This window comes from Scyliorhinus torazame, chromosome 4 (assembly GCF_047496885.1).
Source record: "Scyliorhinus torazame isolate Kashiwa2021f chromosome 4, sScyTor2.1, whole genome shotgun sequence".
Lineage (NCBI taxonomy): Eukaryota > Metazoa > Chordata > Chondrichthyes > Carcharhiniformes > Scyliorhinidae > Scyliorhinus > Scyliorhinus torazame.
Window position 1 is genome coordinate 114067922 of NC_092710.1, and position 23684 is coordinate 114091605.

Sequence of the window (23684 nt, forward strand, 5' to 3'; positions counted from 1 at the left end):
GAAAATATTGTGAACTGCAAGGATGATAATGTTAAAATTCAAAAGGACCATAGGCAAGTTGAGGGAATGGGTGCACAAGTAGCAGGTGAAATTTAATGCAGATAAGTTTTTAATGATTCATTTTGGTAGGACAAAAGAGGAATGTAAAACATAGGGGGTAATTCTAAAGGGGCATATATGCAGAGGGGCTTGGGGCTGTATGTGCGCAAATCATTGAAGCTTGCAGTTCAGGTTCAGAACATGATTAAGAAATCATATGGGATTCTGAGCTTTACAAATAGAGATATGAGCCCAAAAGCAAGGGAGTTATGATGAACTTGTAAGAAACACTGATTCGGCCTCAACTGGAACATTATGTCTAGTTCTGGATACCTACCACACTTTAGGGAGGTTGTGAAGGCATTAGAGAGGGTGCATAAAAGATTAATGAGATTGTTTATAGGAATGAGGAATTTCAGTAACATAGTTAGTTTGGAGAATCTCAGAGAAAAGATTGACGCGACTTGGGAGTTTCGACAGAGTAGAAAGGGAGAAACTGTTTCCCTTGGTGGAAGGGTGGACACAGATTAACGGTGATAGGCAAATAAACAACAGTGACATGTTTTTACCTAGCAAATGGTTAGGATTATGATGCACTACGTGAAAGTTTGGTGGAGGCAGAGTCAATCATGGTTTTCAAAAGAGATTTGGATCATTAATAAAAATGAAAAATTTGCAGGGCTCTGGGAGGGGAAAGAAGAGGAGTTGCTCTTGCAAGAGCCGGTATGGACTTTACAGGCCCCATATGGCCTCCTTCTCTGCTGTAAGCATTTGAGGATTTTGTGGAAAGCAGGAGTTTCTTTACAGTGGCCCACTTTACGGTTTCACGGAAACAAAATACACAATGAGTAGGTAGCTAAAGGGACTTAATGCAGTCCGATCACCACAGGCATAGTGTTGTAGCACATAAGTTTGTTAAGATAATTGCATTGCCTTGTTTGACCCTGTAAATTATATCAGCCACCACACACAAGCCAGCAGGAGCGCAGAAATGACTCTCCTACTCTCGCAATGTCTTTCAGCCACACTACTGTAACAAAGTGCCAAATGGTCAGTTACCTTTCCATTAGAAGATATGGGTATTGTGGAATAGGCAATGCTGGTTCTGCCTGTGCATTTCATAAGTTAACACAATCTCAGCTTTAAAATCAGCCCAGTCAGATGTCACATGGCCATGCCTCTCATTAACAGTTGTTTGGCCTAGTAAGACACATGGCCCACATGGACTGCTGAAGTTCAAGAAAACAGATCCTCACCGCCTTTTCAAGGTTAATTAAGGATGGGTAATAAATGTTGATCTTGCCAGTGACGCTCGCATTCCATGAAGCAATTTAATAAAACACCAGTACAGATTGAAAGAGGGGATTCAACCCCCCAAATGCTCCCATCTCCCATTCCCTCAGCCCATCCCTCCCCAACAAAAATATCCTAGATATAAATATTTGAATTTAGTATAGCAAACTTTGTTAATGGTTAAAAGTTACTGCTTTCTTAAAATAATCTGATGGCAGAATGAATAACAGAATTGTTACCTTTCTGCAGCAGTGTCAGTTTCATTATAGGGTCGATCGTAGAGAGGTGAAAAGCCAATGCTCTCCCATTCCTCAGGAATCAAATTCTTGTCAGCTATGCTTGGCAAACGTGTCATAACTAAAGATCCATTTTGGGAAGGAAATGCCAAACCCAGGCTGGTAAAATTACTCTGACTTCTTTGGAACGTCTGCAGTCCTCGGAGACTATCAGGTCGATTTATTCCTTCATCACCGGCCCCCTCCTGTTTTAGTTCTGGTTCCAGAGTTGATGAAATGCTGTTGCTTTCATCTGCAGTATGCTCACATCCAATCCTGGAGATAACATTTGTCAGGTTATCCAGCTGTACCTGAGGTTCCAAAGCTTCTTGTACGTGGCCATCTGCATCTCCTCGGGCAGAAGCTTCCTTTGTAGACTCGCACAGGGTTTTTGCTGACTCACAGCTGCTGAGGTACATCTCGTCCTTCAATGTTTCTGCAGCAGCCATGTTAGGAGCACTCTCTGGCAAAAAGGCAAGAGAGTCAGACTCACACTCAGAAACCTCTCTTAAGTCAGCAAAGTTGCTTTCAACTCTTGATGTTAATCTTCTGATTCGCACTTGTGGTGAGGTAGAAGGAGTAACTGGTAGACTTTGGGAGTACTGTTCATTTATTGGTAATAAAGGGGACTCCTGCTTTGGATAGTTCAATGTGTTTTGACTTTTATCTCCTAAGAAGTGGAGAAAAAAATCAGGATGTTATTATACTACTGAACATTAACTTGCATATCTGTTTATGATCTAATACGGCAGGAGAGAACTTTGAGATTACCACTATCAGTTTGCATGTGTTCCCATGCTTTTCTGTGGAACTTTATTCTTTACTTTTCTAAATGTAATTTATTTTTTCTGTTATTCTATGAGAAATTAAACGAGTCTTCTTCCATCTATGTATCCCTTCTTTTTACAATGCCACAATTCCAATTCTCAAGTGATAAACTACTGTAGTAACACTTATTATCCCAAACTCAAATCATCACAGTGATGGAGAACTAATATGAAAAGCAAGCCATGAAATGACAAAATATCCAGGGCTGTACCATAAAAAATCATTTAAAGAATAAAGGGAGACTCTTTAACACTGCTTTTTCTTTTACAACATACTTTTATCAGTGAGCACTTTTATCAGTGAGCAGACTCATTGGCCAAAGCTGCCTTTTGTTAAGGCTTGATGTTGTAATCAAATTAAACTGACACAAAACTAAATCCAATAACAATTTTGGGATACCAAAAACGACAGTGCCGGAGGCAGAATTCATTAAATGCTGATGCAGACTCTGATGCTCTACTCATCTAACTGCAACCAATTATCAGGTGTTGATGGGCCAAGGGCAAAACCCAAAGGTTTGGCGACTTCTAACCAATGTTGAAGAAAGTCATGTAGGCTCTTAGAAACTCCTGCCGCTTTCTGTTCAGCTCTACTAACCAAATTAAAACATAATATGGGTGGTCAATTATTATTGTGATGATCCTGGGAAATTCTACATATGAACTTTACCCCATTTGAAGGGCAGTAGAAAACTCTACTGACAACTACAAAAGATGTTGTGTGCAGTGAAGTCTCCTGACCCAAAAGGCGTGATGTTCTTAAAAAAAGTAATTGCTGAGATTCCTTGATATCCTTGTAGCTGAAAGCACGACATAATGTAGAGCTAAACCATACCAAACACAGGGTCATAGATCTGATTCCTGGCCTATGATGTGTTTGAGAATCTCAGCCAGGATGGCAACTGAAGGTTGTCAGATTGGCTTTATTGGCCCAAACTAACATAGGATGGACATACTTGAGTTTCAACTCTTGGCAAATGCTGTTGAACATAGGCAGTTTTCATGCCTCCATGGTGGGAAAGCCAGCTGTGACTCACCGTCTAGTCTCACATCGGAGGAATGGCCACTTGTACGAGGTGCTGGAGGATTAATGATGGCTATGGAAACAGACCACAAACAAGAGTCAGTGCCATGTGGGAGGAGTGAAGTGTCAGAAAAAAAGTAGAGAATACAAATAAATTGAAGCAACAATACCTCTATTCCCCCTTTCTACTGGCCTCAATAGTTTACTGAAAATGCTATAATGTATGACAATGAACTGATACTGATTCTCAACTCAATTCCTGTGAAGAGGCGTCAAAGCAATACAAGCGAGGTTGAGAAAAGAATGGTCCAAACAATGTTGTTAGCTTTCATAAAGTGGCATGGATACTTGATCGGATGAACATTTGCAGTTTTAACCTTCCAGGAATGTTAGTGGAGTTACACAAAATCCCTATATTTTTTTTTTAGAAAATATTTTATAGAGGCATTTATAATTTTAACATTTTAACATTCTAAACACCTGTAGTCCTGTAGTCCAACACACTCAAAAAACCCACAATAACATACCCAACTTCCACCTGCCTTAACTCCTAGCTACCCATATATTAGATTCTCTGCCCTTATTTTTCATTTCCATGCCCCGCCCCCCGTTGGCGGTCTGTTTTCCTTAAAGAAGTCGATGAACAGCTGCCACCTCCGAGCAAACCCCTGGAGTGAATCCCTTAAGACGAACTTAATCTTCTGTAGCCTAAGAAACCCTGCCATGTCACTGACCCACACTCCCGACTTTGGAGGCTCTGAGTCCCTCCATCCCAAAATCCTTCTCCGGGCCACCAGGGAGGCAAAGGCCAAAACGTCAGTCTCTCTTCCACCCTGGGCTCCCGGATCTTCCGACATTCCAAATATTGCCACCTCTGGACTTGGAGTTACTCTCCCTTCCAGGACCTCTGACATTACTTCAGAGAATCCATGCCAAAATCCCCTCAGCTTCAGACAAGTCCAAAACATATGTACATGATTCGCCGGACTTGCCCCGCACCGCCCACATCTGTCCTCCAGCTCCTCAAAAAACCTACCCATCTGGGCCACAGTCATATGAGCCCTCAGGCTGATCCACACGATGAGGATGCATTGACTCTCCTCAGGGTCTTCTCCCCTAGCCCGACCTCCAACTTCCCTCCCAACTCTTCCTCTTCACCTCCCCGATTGGGACCCCTTCCCACTCCATCAGTTCCTTATATATAGATATCGCCTTATCCTGTAGTCCCCTTAGAGGGAGGCGAGGGAAGCTTTGCCTTTGGACAAAATCCCATACCCGCAGGTACCAGAATCCATTCCCACCCGGCAACTCGAACTCCTCCTTGAGCTCCTCTAGCTCCTCCAGGCTCGAGAAACCCTCCTCAATGAAGAGATACCCAAATCTCTCAATCCCTGCCCGCTGCCACCTCCTAAAGCCCCCGACGACTTTGAACGGCATCTGCCCTAGTCTCCTCTCCTGCCTCCTTGCCTGGATCGCAAAAACCTCACTCTTGCCCATATTCAGTTTGTAATCTGAGAAACGACCAAATTCCTCCAGCATTCCCATAATTCCTGCGATTCTCCCCAACGGGTCTGTTATATAAAGGAGTACGTCCACGTAGAGGGAGACCCTATGATTCTTCCCCCCCCCCCCCCTCACTATCCCCCGCTAAATGTTCTATGCCCTCAGCGCCATTGCCGAAGGCTCTTTGGCCAGGGCAAACAGTAGTGGGGAGAGTGGACACCCTTGCATTGTCCCTCCCAACAGATTAAAATACTCTGATCGAACACGGTTGGTCCTTACATTCGCCACCGGTGCCTGATATAGCAACCGGACCCAATCCACAAATCCCTGCCCGAAGCCAAACCTTCCCAAGACATCCCACAGGTACTTCCACTCCACTCGATTAAAGGCCTTTTCTGCGTCCATGGCCACCACCACCTCGACTTCGCGCCCCTCTGCAGGCATCATTATTACATTTAGGAGCCGCCTAATGTTGGACGTCAGGTGTCCCTTCACAAATCCCGTCTAGTCCTCTCCTATTACCCCTGGAACCCAATCTTCTATGCGCATGGCCAAGATCTTTGCCAGCAATTTTGCATCCACATTCAACATGGTGTCATGGGAATGTCCCTTTAAGAAAGGCGTGTTTATCAAATAGCTTCAGTGATGTCATTGTGTGGGTGGAGCTTGGCCGAGGTTCTGAGCTGGGAGCTATTTGCTGCTGTATTTTACTTTCGGTTTAGACGGTTGGGAGCAGCATTCAGACAAAGGAGGTTTATTTTGGTCTCTCTATATGTTAAAAGGTGTCCAGATCACATGATAATTTAATACCTTGATACCTGTTTTCTGTAAAGAATTCAAAAAGATTTCATCCCCTGTTTTGTGGGAAAAGGATGTTATAACACCTGAAGTGTAGGCCATTGTGCTCCTCATAACCAAAATCTATAAACAGTTGTAGGTCAGGTGAACTCCATGATATACTTTGGTGCTCTCTAAACCTTGGCCCGTAACAAAGGAGATTGGCCTATACGACCTACAACTCTACAGATCGTTATCCCACTTCAAAATAAGGGAAATCGGTGCCTGCGATAACGTTGGGGGGAGCACTCCCAGCTGCTTGGACTCATTAAAAGCCTTTACCAGGAGCGGCCCCAACAGCCCAGAAAACTTTTTATAAAACTCAACTGGGTATCCATCAGGCTCTGAGGCCTTACGCGATTGTAACGCCCCAATCCGTCTATAACCTCTCCCAGCCCAATTGGGGCCCCCAACCCTCCAAACTCCTCATCTATCCTCGGAAACACCAGCCCCACGCCCCAGATGTCGCTTCATACCCTCCTCCCCAGCTGGGGATTCCGATTTATACAATCCACTGTAAAATTCCTGAAACACATCATTCACTCCCGCCGGATCCAAAACCACCTTCCCCACTGTATTTCTTACTTTCCCAATCTCTCTCGCCACCTTCTGTTTCCTCAGCTGATGCGCCAGCATCCTGCTGGCTTTTTCCTCATATTCGTAGACCGCCCCCTTTACCCTCCTCAGCTGTCCCTCCGCCTTATCTGTGGACAGGAGCCCAAATTCCAGTTGCAGTCTCTGATGCTCCTTCAGGTCCGTCATCGGGAGACTCCGCATACCTCCTGTAAAATTTTGCCTACCAGCCTGTCTAACACCACCCGCTCAGCCTTCTCCTTATGGGCCCGAATTGAGATGAGTTCCCCCCTAATAACTGCCTTCAGTGCCTCCCATACCACCCCAGCCGAAACTTCACCTGTGTCATTGATCTTTATATATCTCCGAATGGCCTCCCTCATCCGCTCGCACACCTCCTCCCCCGGTAACAGCCCCACATCATCTAACCTCCACTGCGGCCGCTGGGCCTTTCCTTTTGTTAACTTGCAGGTCTACCCAGTGTGGGCGTAGTCTGACACCACAATTGCTGAATGTTCAGCATTTAGCACCTCAGCCAGCAGCGTTTTGTCCAACACAAAGAAGTCTATCCGGGAATACACCTTGTGCACATGGGAGTAGAATGAAAACTCCTTACTCCTTGGCCTCCCAAATGTGCTCCCACATGTGCTCCATAAACCCCCGCAGCTCCTTTGCCATAGCTGATACCTTCCCAGATCTGGCAATCGACCGATCCAGTCTGGACCATGTTGAACTCTCCTCCCATAATCAATCGATCAGAGTCCAGGTCCGGGATCTTCCCCAGCACCCGTCTAACAAACTCAACGTCATCCCAGTTTGGGGCATATATATTTACCAATACCACAGCTATTCTCTCCAATTTTCCACTAACCATAATATATCTAGCCCCCTGGGTCTGCCTCTTAAATTCCCCACCTCGATTGCCACCCGCTCATTGACCAGGATTGCCACTCCCCTCGTTTTAAAGTCTAATCCTGAATGGAACACCTGCCCAACCCATCCCTTCCTTAACCTAACCTGGTCCCCCATCTTCAGATGTGTCTCCTGCAACATAGCCACCTCCGCCTTCAGTTGCCTCAAGTGCGCGAACACACGGGCCCTTTTGACTGTCCCATTCAGTCCCTGAACGTTCCACGTGACCAGCCTGGTCGGGGGGCTATCCAGTCCCCCTCCCCTGCCGATCAACCATAACCTCTCCTAGGCCAGTCTTCGGCCCATGTCCCGCACCTCCCCTGGCCCGCCCTTGGGCAACTCCCGTCACCAACCCTCTTCCTCCTCCACCTTGGAAGTCCCCATCCCATCAGCAGTCTACTCCCCACCCCCTCCACTCCCCCTCCTATCCCTCCCCCAAATCAGTCTTCAGCTTACCCCCCACTTTGCTTCCGTGAACTAGCCCGCCCATGGCGCCTAGCCCCACTGATTTCCCTCCCTCCCCGCTCTTAGTGCAAACATTTGAAACAATCGAAACAAAGGCAAGTAGTAAAAACAAACAAACCATCCCTCCCAAGGTCCGAACCCAACCCTCCCCTTAACAATGAACCCCAAACAGGATCGAAAAAATATAAAGAAACAAGCAAAACCCTGAAATAAATCTGAACAACGCAAACCCAAAGTTCAAATCTCCTCAGTCAAAGTTCAAGGTCCTCCTTCTCCTGCCAGTCTATTCTCCTTCATAAAGTCCACTGACTCCTCCGCTGAGCCAAAGTACAACTCCCGGCCACCATAGGTCACCCATAGGCGATCCAGGTACAGTAGACCAAACCTGATGCCCTTCTTGTATATGGCCGACTTGACCTTATTAAAGCTCGCCCTCCTCTTCGCAAACTCTTCTCCCAGGTTCTGGTACACCCGGATCTCGACATCTTCCCAAATGCATCGCCTCGTTTGCCTGGCTGCCTACGTTCCTTGTCCAGGAACCGATGTAATCGTACCACCATCGCCCTCGGTGACTCACCCCTCTGGGAAACCCACACAAACACAGGGAGAATATGCAAACGCCACATTGTCAGTGAACCAGAACCAGGATCGAACTTGGGACCTCGGGCAGTTCTAACCACCGTGCTGCCCGTCTATTAATGCAGTTCTAACGCGTGCTGCACATGTGCAGTTTCCAACGCGTGCTGCACATGCGCATTTCCAACGCGTGCTGCACATGCGCATTTCCCAACGCGCGTTGCATATGCGCAGTTCCCAATGCGCGCTGCACATACGCAGTTCCCAACGTGCTGCACATGTGCAGTTCCCAACACACGCCGCACGTACGCTGTTCCCAATGTGTGCTGCACATGCACAGTTCTCAACGCGTCACAGGTGCACATTATATTCCGAAATCCGAAAGTTCTGAAATCCGATACACACTCGGCCCCAAGCATTTCAGATAAGGAATGCTCAACCTGTTTTAAAAACACATTAATATGACATCTTCCTAGTATGATTTTTCCTTCCCTGCGCCACCCCATGGGTTCCACATTTAACAGAAAGCAACTCAACTGATCAGATCTGTCAGGGATGATATGATGGGAAATCACAATGACTAACATCTTTAGAACCTGAATGCCAAGTACGGAAGTTCAGAAAACATCAATCTGTACAAATTATTTTCTATTTTCAGGCGATGCTGAGATTTCCTGATTGGGGAGTCTTAATCCCAAATGGAACAATTGTCCAAGCATGTGACTTACTAATAAGCAGTTTATGTTGAGACTCTGCCCAAATATAAACAGATAAATTAAAGTCCATGCTCATTTGCCAAGCTAACTTAATGGCTAATGAGAGGAAAGCATTTAGTGCATGAATACCAAGAGATTGGATTAGAAGGCAGATACTGTAGAGGTTAAGATGTACACTAACGTGATGGAGTAGGAGTTACGTAAACTAGATTACAAATCATTTTGAAGAGTCACCTACCATCTGTTTGGACAGCGGTGAAGGTAGGTGGAGATGAAAAGCCAGGGCTTTCACTAGATTTTGCACTGCTGTTAGAATGCCGCATATGCATGATTGATTTGACCTTTTCATCAAAGATCTTACCATCTGAAAGCCAAATAAAATCAATTGTATTGCACTCAACAGCACATCACATTTTTAACAACACATTTAGCGGAATTCTTCGTTTCTTAGACTAAGTGTTGACACCAGCACGGGATTCGTGGAGTTCCACAACAGTAAAACTGGTGCCGCACCTGAACCGATTCAGCTACTGTTGAGGGGCTAGCACTGGCCCCCCGTGGAACACAATCGATTGCATGAGAAACAGTGCCTGATTGACACTCAGGGGGCTGACAAGCTGCAGCACATATACACACTTCACTCCCCACAAAACCATCCCAGTCAACAAGATGGCAGCGTAAGAGCAGTGCCAAGATTCACTGATGCCTAGCTGGAGGCCCCCCTGGACGCTGGCGCTTGCCAGCGATATGCGTGCGCGAGAGAGGGACCACGTGCGCGAGAGAGGGACCGAGTGCGCGAGAGAGGGACCGAGAGCGCGAGAGAGGGACCGACCGAGTGCGCGAGGGAGGGACCGACCGAGTGCGCGAGAGAGGGACCGACCGAGTGCGCGAGAGAGGGACCGACCGAGTGCGCGAGAGAGGGACCGACCGAGTGCGCGAGAGAGGGACCGACCGAGTGCGCGAGAGAGGGACCGACCGAGTGCGCGAGAGAGGGACCGACCGAGTGCGCGAGAGAGGGCCCGACCGAGTGCGCGAGAGAGGGCCCGACCGAGTGCGCGAGAGAGGGACCGACCGAGTGCGCGAGAGAGGGACCGACCGAGTGCGCGAGAGAGGGACCGACCGAGTGCGCGAGAGAGGGACCGACCGAGTGCGCGAGAGAGGGACCGACCGAAGTGCGCGAGAGAGGGACCGACCGAGTGCGCGAGAGAGGGACCGACCGAGTGCGCGAGAGAGGGACCGACCGAGTGCGCGAGAGAGGGACCGACCGAGTGCGCGAGAGAGGGACCGACCGAGTGCGCGAGAGAGGGACCGACCGAGTGCGCGAGAGAGGGACCGACCGAGTGCGCGAGAGAGGGACCGACCGAGTGCGCGAGAGAGGGACCGACCGAGTGCGCGAGAGGGACCGACCGAGTGCGCGAGAGGGACCGACCGAGTGCGCGAGAGAGGGACCGACCGAGTGCGCGAGAGAGGGACCGACCGAGCGCGAGAGGGACCGAGTGCGCGAGAGAGGGACCGAGTGCGCGAGAGAGGGACCGGGTGCGCGAGAGAGGGACCGAGTGCGCGAGAGAGGGACCGAGTGCGCGAGAGGGACCGAGTGCGCGAGAGATGGACCGAGTGCGCGAGAGATGGACCGAGTGTGCGAGAGATGGACCGAGTGCGCGAGAGAGCGATCGAGTGCGCGAGAGAGGGACCAAGAGAGCGATCGAGTGCACGAGAGAGGGACCAAGTGCGCGAGAGAGGGACCAAGTGCGCGAGAGAGGGACAGAGTGCGCGAGAGAGGGACAGAGTGCGCGAGAGAGGGACAGAGTGCGCGAGAGAGGGACAGAGTGCGCGAGAGAGGGACAGAGTGCGCGAGAGAGGGACAGAGTGCGCGTGATGGGGCTGTACTGGACCTGGTATTGGGGAATGAGCCCGGTCAGGTGGTGGAGTTTCAGTAGGGGAGCATTTCGGGAACAGTGACCACAACTCAGTAAGTTTTAAAGTACTGGTGGACAAGGATAAGAGTGGTCCGAGGGTGAATGTGCTAAATTGGGGGAAGGCTAATTATAACAATATTAGGCGGGAACTGAAGAACCTAGATTGGGGGCGGATGTTTGAGGGCAAATCAACATCTGACATGTGGGAGGCTTTCAAGTGTCAGTTGAAAGGAATTCAGGACCGGCATGTTCCTGTGAGGAAGAAGGATAAATACGGCAATTTTCGGGAACCTTGGATAACGAGAGATATTGTAGGCCTCGTCAAAAAGAAAAAGGAGGCATTTGTCAGGGCTAAAAGGCTGGGAACAGACGAAGCCTGTGTGGAATATAAGGAAAGTAGGAAGGAACTTAAGCAAGGAGTCAGGAGGGCTAGAAGGGGTCACGAAAATACATTGGCAAATAGGGTTAAGGAAAATCCCAAGGCTTTTTACACGTACATAAAAAGCAAGAGGGTAGCCAGGGAAAGGGTTGGCCGACTGAAGGATAGGCAAGGGAATCTATGTGTGGAGCCAGAGGAAATGGGCGAGGTACTAAATGAATACTTTGCATCAGTATTCACCAAAGAGAAGGAATTGGTGGATGTTGAGTCTGGAGAAGGGTGTGCAGATAGCCTGGGTCACATTGAGATCCAAAAAGACAAGGTGTTGGGCGTCTTGAAAAATATTACGGTAGATAAGTCCCCAGGGCCTGATGGGATCTACCCCAGAATACTGAAGGAGGCTCGAGAGGAAATTGCTGAGGCCTTGACAGAAATCTTTGGATCCTCACTGTCTTCAGGTGATGTCCTGGAGGACTGGAGAATAGCCAATGTTGTTCCGCTGTTTAAGAATGGTAGCAAGGATAATCCAGGGAACTACAGGCCGGTGAGCCTTACGTCAGTGGTAGGGAAATTACTGGAGAGAATTCTTCGAGACAGGATCTACTCCCACTTGGAAGCAAGTGGACGTATTCGTGAGAGGCAGCATGGTTTTGTGAAGGGGAGGCCGTGTCTCACTAACATAATAGAGTTTTTCGAAGAGGTCACAAAGATGACTGATGCAGGTAGGGCAGTGGATGTTGTCTATATGGACTTCAGTAAGGCCTTTGACAAGGTCCCTCATGGTAGACTAGTACAAAAGGTGAAGTCACACGGGATCAGGGGTGAGCTGGCAAGGTGGATACAGAACTGGCTAGGTCATAGAAGGCAGAGAGTAGCAATGGAAGGATGCTTTTCTAATTGGAGGGCTGTGACTAGTGGTGTTCCGCAGGGATCAGTGCTGGGACCTTTGCTGTTTGTAGTATATGTAAATGATTTGGAGGAAAATGTAACTGGTCTGATTAGTAAGTTTGCAGACGACACAAAGGTTGGTGGAATTGCAGATAGCGATGAGGACTGTCAGAGGATACAGCAGGATTTAGATTGTTTGGAGACTTGGGCAGATGGAGTTTAATCCTGACAAATGTGAGGTGATGCATTTTGGAAGGTCTAATGCAGGTAGGAAATATACAGTGAATGGCAGAACCCTCAAGAGTATTGAAAGTCAGAGAGATCTAGGTGTACAGTTCCACAGGTCACTGAAAGGGGCAACACAGGTGGAGAATGTAGTCCAGAAGGCATACGGCATGCTTGCCTTCATTGGACAGGGCATTGAGTATAAGAATTGGCAAGTCATGTTGCAGCTGTATAGAACCTTAGTTAGGCCACACTTGGAGTATAGTGTTCAATTCTGGTCGCCACACTACCAGAAGGATGTGGAGGCTTTAGAGAGGGTGCAGAAGAGATTTACCAGAATGTTGCCTGGTATGGAGGGCATTAGCTATGAGGAGCGGTTGAATAAACTCGGTTTGTTCTCACTGGAACGACAGAGGTTGAGGGGCGACCTGATAAAGATATACAAAATTATGAGGGGCATAGACAGAGTGGATAGTCAGAGGCCTTTCCCCAGGGTAGAGGGGTCAATTACTAGGGGGCATAGGTTTAAGGTGAGAGGGGCAAGGTTTAGAGTAGATGTACGAGGCAAGTGTTTTACGCAGAGGGTAGTGGGTGCCTGGAACTCGCTACCGGAGGAGGTGGTGGAAGCAGGGACGATAGTGACACTTAAGGGGCATCTTGACAAATACATGAATAGGATGGGAATAGAGGGATACGGACCCAGGAAGTGTAGAAGATTGTAGTTTAGTCGGGCAGCATGGTCGGCACGGTCTTGGAGGGTCGAAGGGCCTGTTCCTGTACTGTACTTTTCTTTGTTCTTTGTTTGTGAGAGGGACCGAGTGAACGAGACGTGCTATTAGGTAACTTGGATATTCAGAATTCTCCCTTTGTGTACCCAAACAGGCGCTGGAATATGGCGACTAGGAGCTTTTCACAGTAACTTCATTGCAGTGTTAATATAAGCCTACTTGTGACAATAAATATTATCTTAAAAAATTTAAGTGTGTGAGAGAGGGAGCGTGTGTGTGTGTGTGTGTGTGTGGGAGAGGAGGGGGAAGAGAGGGAGTATGTGTGTGAGATAGGGAGTGAGTGAGAGTGGAGGTGAGTGTGTGATAGAAGGGGTGAGTGTGAGAGAGAGGGGCTGAATGTGAGAGAGAGGGGGTGAGTGTGTGAGAGGGGGCTGAGTGTGTGAGAGAGAGGGGGTGAGTGTGTGATAGAAGGGGTGTGTGTGTGAGAGAGGGGTTTAGTGTGTGAGAGTGGTTTAGTGTGTGCAGGAGAGGGGGTAGAGTGTGCATGAGAGAGGGGGTAGAGTGTGTACAAGAGGAGGGTAGAGTGTGTGTACGAGTGGGGTAGAGTGGGTGTGAGAGAGGGCAGAGTGTGTATGAGAAGTGGTAGAGTGTGTGTGGGAGAGGAGAATAGGGGTGTGTGTGAGTGTGTGTGCGCGAAAGGATGAGTGTAAGAGGAGTCGCAGTGAGTGTGTGAGAGGGAATGTGTGTGAGACAGGTGGGTGAGTGTGTGAGAGAAGGAATGTGTGTGTGAGAGAGATGGTGAGTGAGAGAGGGGTTGAGTGCGTGAGAGGGAGGGGTTGAGTGAGAGATGGGGTGAGTGTGAGAGAGAGGGGTTGAGTGAGAGAGGGGGTGAATGTGAGAGGAGTGAGTGTGTGTAGGTGAGAGAGAGAGAGAGAGAGAAAGGGGAGGGGGTTGAGGTATGTGTCCAATATGAGTATCAGCTGTCCAACATCACTCCTCCCATTAAAAATGGTGAAAAACAAGATTTTATTTGTTTTTTAAATAAGAAAACCCTTTAGATTACCCACTCCTAAAGTGGGCACTACTTCCAGGGGTTAATGTTAAGGGGCCATGTGAAGGTGGCTTGGCCAGTGCTTAATGTGAGGGGGCCAGGTAGCTGGCCAATGTCTTTGTGACCCAGTGCCTCTTCCTAATATATGCATAGTTATAGCTGGAAAATACTTGTGTACATTTGATTTCTGTGTCCGTACTTATTTTCCAGCAAACATGTTGGAATTCTTGGGGTTTTCCCAATGCACTAGGGAGATTACTGGGGTTTCCGTGGCTCAAAAGGTTTGGGAAACTCTTTTGTAACTTATGCATGTATTGTTGGTTTACCTGATGTGCTTCAGTGTGGTATATGACCTCTAACCTGAAAATGTTAGATTTTCCTACTCTCCCAGCTATTTTGGTGAAAAGCTTTAATTTGGCAACGACCAGGTAGACAGCACAGAATCAGATAACTGCAGAGAGAAAGCACTGAATCCAGAAAAATTAAGTAGAGAAAATGTGGTGTCAAGGAAGGAGTGGGTTAGAACAGACATTGGATTGTATAAGTTTGCAACACATGCACCTGGATGTAAAATTCAGTGTGTATTAGTACAAAAAGAAAATAGTTAAAAGAAAAGGCTACTCATGTTTGCAGAGAAACAATAGAGGAGTGTTTACAGTAAGTCCCCATTTAATGTTGCCCTGTTTTATGTTGTTTCGCTTTTAAAATTGGACAGTTAATGGGATCTGTTTTCTCATTTAGCATTGCGAATTTCATTTAAACGTTGTTTCCCTCTGTCCTGACGCAGGGTCGCGAATCAATTTATAATATATGTTGCAGAAAAGGACTTTTCACAGTGAAATGTCAAAACATGTTCCATTCAATTAATTATTTTGTCGTGAACTAACCGTTATGAAGATAAATTCTGTGTGGATGCTACGTATGAGAATGCAAACCAAAGATTCAATTATTTTCTATACCAGTGCCCCCTATACGCTTGGATGTGCATGTTAAACAGATTAAAAGCAGGAAGCATTCCATTCACCTATATGGAGGGAAAAGTAAAAGCCTGGTGGGGTGTGGCAAACATAGGTGTTAGTGGGAGGATGTACTGCCAACAGAAAATTGTAAACCAGCTTCAACAATTCCAGATCTGGTGGCGACCCAAGTACTTCTTCAATGATCTTCACAAACGATCTACAGACCTCCCGTGGGATAGATCTCAGATGTTCATCTCGGTGCTCCTAAGAAGCCAGAATAGGGAAAGACAGAAACAAGAATACTTAATACAATTTAAGCCAGTTGGTGAATTCAAAACTAAGACACAGAGCCTTTCCTTGCTGAGGAAGCTTATTGATTTTGCTCAGTGTCAACAGTTCTCACCCATATCCAGGTCGCAGCTATTTATGTGTTCAATACCAGTTTCCTTTAACAATGTAACTGATAAGACATTGGCAAAGAATGCAGATAAGTTAGCATAACATTATGGTGCAATATGACCCTTTGCTTGGACTAAAGAAAACCCAAAACAGAAACTTTCCTGAACCCAGTTTGAGTAACGATCAAAAAAATCGATGACATTTCAGATACATTATTCAATATCCTTTTTTGTGTGTCTGTGGGTGATGTCACAATGTCACAATTTCACGAAGAAATTATATTTCTGAAAATGCAGAGCACCGCCATATATAATTCATGTGACAAAGCTTGGATTTTTCGGTTTCAGAAAATTAACTTTTGGTATTGTAATTGCATATGGGGGGGATATGTATTGACTTACATAAAAATAAATGTTGTCCTTTCTCTTGAGGCCACATGGTCAAGCTAGCAATGAGAATCAGGACAGACTGCTTGAACTGGTAAAAGTTCGGACGAAGTTTGAGACACCATGTTTAAAAGGCAGATTCAGCGGCAGCATTTTCTAAGCTTCTCAGGTACTGGGTTAACATAATAAATTACTACATTCTGATTTTCAGTGACAATTTTGTAGAAAGAAACTTTTTAAACTTCGGAATAAATTTGCCATGATGCCACTGGTTCCTGAGTTCAGTTCTCCCAGTTAACTTGGAACTGTTGAACTTCCAGGTGTATGAGGGAAAGAATAGTATGCTACATCACAAGTTAGCAGGGCTCCCACTCCTAATTATCATCTAGTGACCCCAGTTGGTAAATGAACTTGGGTAGATGCCAGAAGAGAAGAGGAAGGAACTCAGCTGTGATATGTTCCACAATTAATTAACATTCTCCCCGTGTCTGCGTGGGTTTCGCCCCCACAACCCAAAGATGTGCAGGGTAGGTGGATTGGCCACACTAAATTGCCCCTTAATTGGAAAAAGGAAATGAATTGGGTACTCTAAATTTATAAAAAAGGGGCAGCACGGTAGCCTTGTGGATAGCACAATTGCTTCACAGCTCCAGGGTCCCAGGTTCGATTCTGGCTTGGGTCACTGCCTGTGCGGAGTCTGCACATCCTCCCCGTGTGTGCGTGGGTTTCCTCCGGGTGCTCCGGTTTCCTCCCACAGTCCAAAGATGTGCGGGTTAGGTGGATTGGCCATGATAAATTGCCCTTAGTGTCAAAAATTGCCCTTAGTGTTGGGTGGGGTTACTGGGTTGTGGGGCGGTGTTGGCCTTGGGTGGGGTGCTCTTTCCAAGAGCCGGTGCAGACTCGATGGGCTGAATGGCCTCCTTCTGCACTGTAAATTCTATGATAATCTATGATGAATTAATGATCTATCGACTTTCATTATCTAGAATCACATGAAAATGGCCACTTGGTCAAGGTAATGAAAAGGTGCATGTATCACAGAACTGTACCCTAGCGAGACTTAATAAAACGGAGAAAAGACAGGGAAAGGGCAGCGAAGTAGTGGAAATTAGGATAGAAATACAGTTCATACCTGAAGAACCTGGCAAGTCAAGAGGAAGCGGTAAACCACTTGCGCCTTTAGAAACTGTTTGACATTGAACATCTGCTTTGGATGATGGACTTGAATGAGCACTTCAAGAGCCGCCATCAGCGTTTCCCAGACGCCATTCTGTTTTCAAAACAAATAAACACAACCTTGGTAACTACCTTGGCGAGGTTATTTCTCGATGAACAGAATGCAGCCTCTTTGTCACAATAATGGTTGAAGGGTCACAGGATCATTGGTAGCAAACTTCATGAGTTTGAGCTGCTGGACTAGCCAGTAATATTAGTTAACGAAAAGGACATTTTTTTCAAACGATAAGATGGCTTGATTCCTCTTCAGGTGGAGCTCAATGCCACAGATCAAACTTGAAAAAAAGGAGTACAACCGAAGCATTCGTGGTTTACCTCATTTTTACGTAACCAGACCTATCTACTTGAGCTCTCGCAAAGTCCATTTAAATGTGGATTTTGGTTGTCACTCTGAACCCAATCCTATCACTCTATTTCCACTTTTGCTCTTTTAAAATTATTTTCTCTTTTCCCATCCTTGACCCCTCTCGTCTATTGTCTTTCCTCCTTTCATTTCTCTATTCTTAGGTGCTCTGCCCTTCAGTACACCTCAACCTTCCAGATCTCTTGCCTCTGCCACAAGTTTGAACCATCCCAGATAAGCCCAGAGTTTATCGATGTATTTTTTTTGGCATACTCTGAAGGGCCCATCAAAGCCCTCAGCGTTGACTTATTACGATCAGCAACCCCAACTGCTCCATCTGACTCTCTTGCCAGACTTCCCGCCCAATACATTCACTGGGGCTAATATTGCCAATCTTCCAGTCGCGCTCACCCATCTTATTGCAGAAACTGTGAACTCTGCCAGTGACTCAGTACTCGCAATCTCCCTCCAGAATGTCTATTCATTCATGAACAAAGTCTTTGCCATAACATGATGATTGCATTGACATCATGGCCTTAATGGAAATCTGGCAGAGGCATGATGACACATTGCCTTGAGTGAGGTTCAATCAGAGTATGGAAGTTGGGTGAGCTGAGGAAGTTCAGTAAGGAGGGGACTGAGGTACTCCTCTGCTTTTTCTAACTTTTTCACCCTGTAGGAATTGGTTTCTTCATGACTACATGGGAAAAGGGTGGTGAAGTATCTGCTGAATGTTCAGGTCCATTTTCCCAAGGTTTAAAACGATACTGGAATTTGTAATGCGGTTAGTAAATACCTAAGACAAAATAAGTAATTGAATAAAATAATGATGGCAGGACAGGTGATGTATCAAGGTTGGTGCATGTGGAAGCTCATGGATACCAGTGTTATTCGGGGCAAGTATTGCAGTAAGTGTCTGCAGCTTGAGGAGTTTTGGTTCAGGTCATTGAGTTGGAGGCTGAACTGTGGCACATCAGAGAGGCAAAAATTACCTGGACGCTTTATTTCAGGCGGCGGTCACATCGCTTAGGCTAAAGTCTTATGAAGGCATTAATGCTCCCCACTGCCCTAGCACTGAACTCTCATCTTTCTCTAGCATTTCTCCCATTTCCCTCATGTCCTCTCTGAGCTCAAGTTGCCCATGAGACCGACCTCTTGCTCCCATGATTCTATTCCCGCTAATCTGCTGACCTACCCAACTTTCTCGCCTGGTCCTCATGTTGTCAAAATCGCCGACAGTTCTCTTTTCAATTGTTCCCCTGTCCGTTAAATCTGCCATCATCACATCTTTCCTCAAAAAAAACCTTTTGACTCCATCATCCTTGCAAGCTGCCATTCCATCTCTAAACTCCCTTTTATCTCCAAAATTCTTCAACATGTTGCAGCCTCCCAAATCAATTCCCACCTTTCCTGGAATTCCATGCTTGAATCTCACCAAACAGGTTTCTGCAAAAATACTAAAACAACTCTTATCAAAGCCACAAATGGCATCCTATATGACTGTTACAAAGGTAAACTTTTCCTCTTTGTTGTTTTGAACTGTCTGCAGCCTTGGACATGATTGACCACACCATCCTCCTCCTTCACTGTCATCCAATTGGGTGGGACTGCAATCACCTTATTCCATTCAATCGAACCCAGAATTTATCAATTATCACTTCCTGCTCCTGCACTGTTACCTCTGTTGTCTCCCAAGGATTGACCATTGCTCCAATCCGATTCCTCAGTTAAATGGTGCACCTCAGCTACAACATCTAAAAGCACAGCATTCGTTTTCACATTGAATGCTGTTGACACACAGCTCTAGTTCACTTCTAACTCTCTTGACTCCTCCACTGTTGCTAAATTATCAGACTACTTTTTCAACATCCAGTATTGGATCAGCAGACATGTCCTTCAATTAAATATTGGGAAAACAAAATCCATTGTTTTTGTTCCCCACTCCAAACTCTATTCCACAGCTACCAATTCCATCCCTCCTCTGGCAAACTCTGAGACTAAACCAGTCTTTTCACAACTTGGGATCACATTTGACTTAACTGGCACCAAATTCAGTTTACTATCACCCTTGAGCTTGCTGACAAGTCAAGCATCATCTTGATTTTAAAATTCGCAAGTCTAGTTTTCTAATCCCTCCGTAACTTTGTCCTGCCTACCCCTGTAATCTTCTCCAGCCCCACAACCCTGAGAGATATCCACGCTTCTCTAATTCTGGCCTCTTAGACAAACCTGATTTCAATCTTTCCACAGTCGGCCGAGCCTTCTGTTGACTAGGCTCTAAGCCGTGGAATAACTTCCGTCTCTCTATCTTTCTTCTTTTTAAAAAAAATATATTTATTCAGATTTTTTAACAACACAATTTTTTTTCCCCTTACAAACAATAACTCCCCCCACGTAACAAAATAACACAAAATCGCACTGAGCAAGTTATATACATGACAAAATGGTATATTTACATAGCTTTATACACTGGCTCTCGCCCGCACGTGCCAGTTTCCCCCACCCTCAATGTTATCTCCCGCTCATCCATCCCCTCAATCAATTTCTCGTTTCCCCTCCCGCGAGGTATTCTAGGAACGGTTGCCACCGCCTGTAGAACCCCTGCGCAGACCCTCTCAAGGCAAACTTAATCCTCTCCAGCTTAATGAACCCGGCCATGTCGTTTATCCAGGCCTCCAGGCTAGGGGGCTTCGCCTCCTTCCACAATAGCAAGATCCTGCGCCGGGCTACTAGGGACGCAAAGGCCAGAATTCCGGCCTCTTTCGCCTCCTGCACTCCCGGCTCATCGACTACTCCGAATATTGCTAGCCCCCAGCTTGGCTTGACCCGGACTTTCACCACCTGAGATATTGCTCCCGCCACTCCTCTCCAGAACCCCTCCAGTGCCGGGCATGACCAAAACATGTGGACATGGTTCGCCGGACTCCCTGAACACCTTCCACATCTGTCCTCTGCCCCAAAGAACCTACTCAACCTCGCCCCCGTCAAGTGCGCTCTGTGGACCACCTTAAATTGTATCAGGCTGAGCCTGGCACACGAGGAGGAATTAACCCTACCTAGGGCATCCGCCCACAGATCTTCCTCAATCTCCTCCCCCAGCTCCTCCTCCCATTTACCCTTCAACTCTTCTACCAGCGCTTCCCCCTCTTCTTTCAACTCCTGGTGTATTTCCGACACCTTGCCCTCCCCGACCCACACACCCGAGATCACCCTATCTTGAACTTCTTGTGCCGGGAGGAACGGGAATTCCCTCACCTGTCGCCTCACAAAAGCCCTCACCTGCATATATCTAAAGGCATTTCCCGGGGGTAACTCGAACTTCTCCTCCAGTGCCCCTAGGCTCGCAAATGTCCCGTCAATGAACAGGTTCCCCATTCGTCTACTCCCCGCCCGATGCCAGCCCCCGTCCATCTTCCCCGGGACAAACCGGTGGTTACCCCTGATCGGGGACCACACCGAGGCTCCCACTGCACCCCTGTGCCGTCTCCACTGGCCCCAGATCCTTAACGTTGCCGCCACCACCGGGCTCATGGTATACTTTGATGGCGAGAACGGCAGCGGTGCCATCACCAACGCCCCCAGGCTCGTTCCTTTACAGGACACCATCGCCATCCTCTTCCATGCCGCCCCCTCTCCCTCCATAACCCACTTGCGGATCATCGCCACATTTGCTGCCCAGTAGTAGCTCCCTAGGTTTGGCAGCGCCAGCCCACCTCGGTCCCTACTGCGTTCCAGGAACCCTCTCCTTACCCTTGGGGTCTTATTCGCCTACACAAATCCCATAATACTCCTACCTACTCTCTTGAAAAAGCCCTTGGTGATCACAATGGGAAGGCACTGAAACACAAACAAAAACTTCGGAAAACCACCATTTTGCCCGACTGCACTCTACCTGCCATCGAAAGCGGCAACATGTCCCATCTTTTGAAGTCCACCTCCATTTGGTCCACCAACCTAGTCAGATTCAATTTGTGTAGGGCCCCCCAACTCCTGGCTATCTGGATCCCCAGATACCGAAAACTCCCCGTCGCCCTCCTCAGCGGTAGGTCCCCTATCCCTCTTTCTTGGTCCCCTGCCTGTAATACAAAAAGCTCACTCTTCCCTACATTGAGTTTATAGCCCGAGAACTCCCCAAACTCCCTCAGAGTCTGCATGACCTCCACCATCCCCTCCATTGGGTCCGCCACGTACAGCAGCAGATCATCCACGTATAGCGACACCCGATGCTCTTCTCCCCCGCGGACCACCCCCCTCCATTTATTAGACTCCCTCAGTGCTTTGGCCAAGGGTTCGTTTCGCCAATGCAAACAACAGGGGAGACAGGGGGCACCCCTGCCTCGTTCCTCGGTACAGCCGAAAGTACTCCGACCTCCGCCGGTTCGTCACCACACTCGCCACCGGGGCACTGTAAAGGAGCTTAACCCAGCTAATAAACCCTCCCCCGAACCCAAACCTACGCAACACCTCCCAGAGGTACTCCCACTCTACTCGGTCAAAGGCCTTTTCCGCGTCCATAGCTGCCACTATCTCCGCCTCTCCCTCCTCCGACGTCATCCGACGTTTAAGAGCCGCCGCACATTAGTGTTTAATTACCTGCCATTTACGAATCCCGTCTGGTCCTCATGTATCACCCCCGGGACACAGTCCTCAATCCTCGTGGCCAGCACTTTTGCCAATAACTTAGCGTCCACATTGAGGAGCGAAATCGGCCTGTACGATTCACATTGCAGTGGGTCCTTGTCTCGCTTCAGAATCAAGGAAATTGTCGCCTCCGACATTGTCGGGGGCAGGGACCCCTCCTCTCTTGCCTCGTTAAAGGTCCTCACTAGTAGCGGGGCCAGTAGGTCCACATACTTTCTATAGAACTCCACCGGGAACCCGTCCGGCCCCGGGGCCTTCCCCGCCTGCATACTCCCCAGACCCTTACTCAGCTCCTCCAACCCGATTGGTGCCCCCAACCCAGCCGCCTCTTGCTCCCCCACCCTCAGGAACCGCAGTTGGTCTAGGAATCGTCTCATCCCCTCTTCCCCCCCTGGGGGCTGGGATCTGTACAGCTCTTCATAGAAGGCCTTGAATACCTTGTTTATTTTCGTTGCACTCTGAACCATGGCTCCCCCTCCATCTTTGATTCCCCCTATTTCCCTCGCTGCCGTCCTCTTACGGAGCTGGTGTGCCAGCATCCGACTGGCCTTTTCCCCATACTCGAAGGTCGCCCCCTGCGCCTTCCTCCACTGTGCCTCCGCCTTCCCCGTGGTCAACAGGTCAAATCCGTCTGGAGCCGTCGGCTTCCCCCAAGTAATCCCTCCTCCGGGGCCTCTGTGTATCTCCTGTCCACTCGCAAAATCTCCCCCACTAACCTCTCCCTTTCCATGCCCTCTGTCTTCTCCCTATGAGCCCTGATGGAGATTAGCTCTCCCCTGATCACCGCCTTCAGCGCCTCCCATACCACCCCCACTCGCACCTCCCCGTTGTCGTTGGCCTCCAAATACCTTTCGATACACCCCCTCACCTTCCCACACACCACCTCATCTGCCAGCAGTCCCACATCCTGCCGCCACAGTGGGCGTTGGTCCCTCTCCTCTCCCAGCCCCATTTCCACCCAGTGCGGGGCATGGTCCGAAACGGCTATGGCCGAATACTCCGTCCCCTCCACCCTCGGAATGAGCGCCCTGCCCAGAACAAAGAAATCTATCCGGGAGTAGGCTTGTGCACGAGGGAAATGAAAAGAAAATTCCCTGGCCTGCGGTCTTGCAAACCTCCATGGGTCCACTCCCCCCATCTGATCCATAAACCCCCTGAGCACCTTGGCCGCCGCCGGACTCTTTCCCGTCCTGGATCTGGAGCGGTCAAGTGCTGGATCCAGCACTGTATTGAAGTCCCCTCCCATTATCAGTTCTCCTACCTCCAGGTCCGGAATGCGCCCCAACATGCGCTTCATGAATCCAGCATTATCCCAGTTCGGGGCGTATACATTTACCAACACCACCCACGTCCCTTGCAACATACCACTCACCATCACATATCTCCCTCCATTATCCACTACGATAGTCTTAGCCTCAAATGACACCCGCTTTCCCACCAGAATTGCCACCCCTCTATTTTTCGCGTCCAGTCCCGAGTGAAATACCTGTCCT

The 23684-nt window shown here is 48.0% G+C and overlaps 1 protein-coding gene across 3 annotated transcripts in view; it reads right to left on the reverse strand.

The window, feature by feature from the left end:
* Positions 1-23684, reverse strand: part of lyst (lysosomal trafficking regulator) — a 482598-nt gene that overhangs the window by 158720 nt on the left and 300194 nt on the right. For all 3 annotated transcript variants that reach the window (XM_072498518.1, XM_072498516.1, XM_072498517.1), the window contains 5 exons: positions 17104-17241; positions 15252-15450; positions 9279-9404; positions 3472-3531; positions 1572-2277 (listed from right to left, as the gene is read on the reverse strand). In XM_072498518.1, coding sequence (XP_072354619.1) covers positions 1572-2277; positions 3472-3531; positions 9279-9404; positions 15252-15450; positions 17104-17241 — 1229 coding nt within the window. The remainder of the gene's footprint in view (positions 1-1571; positions 2278-3471; positions 3532-9278; positions 9405-15251; positions 15451-17103; positions 17242-23684) is intronic.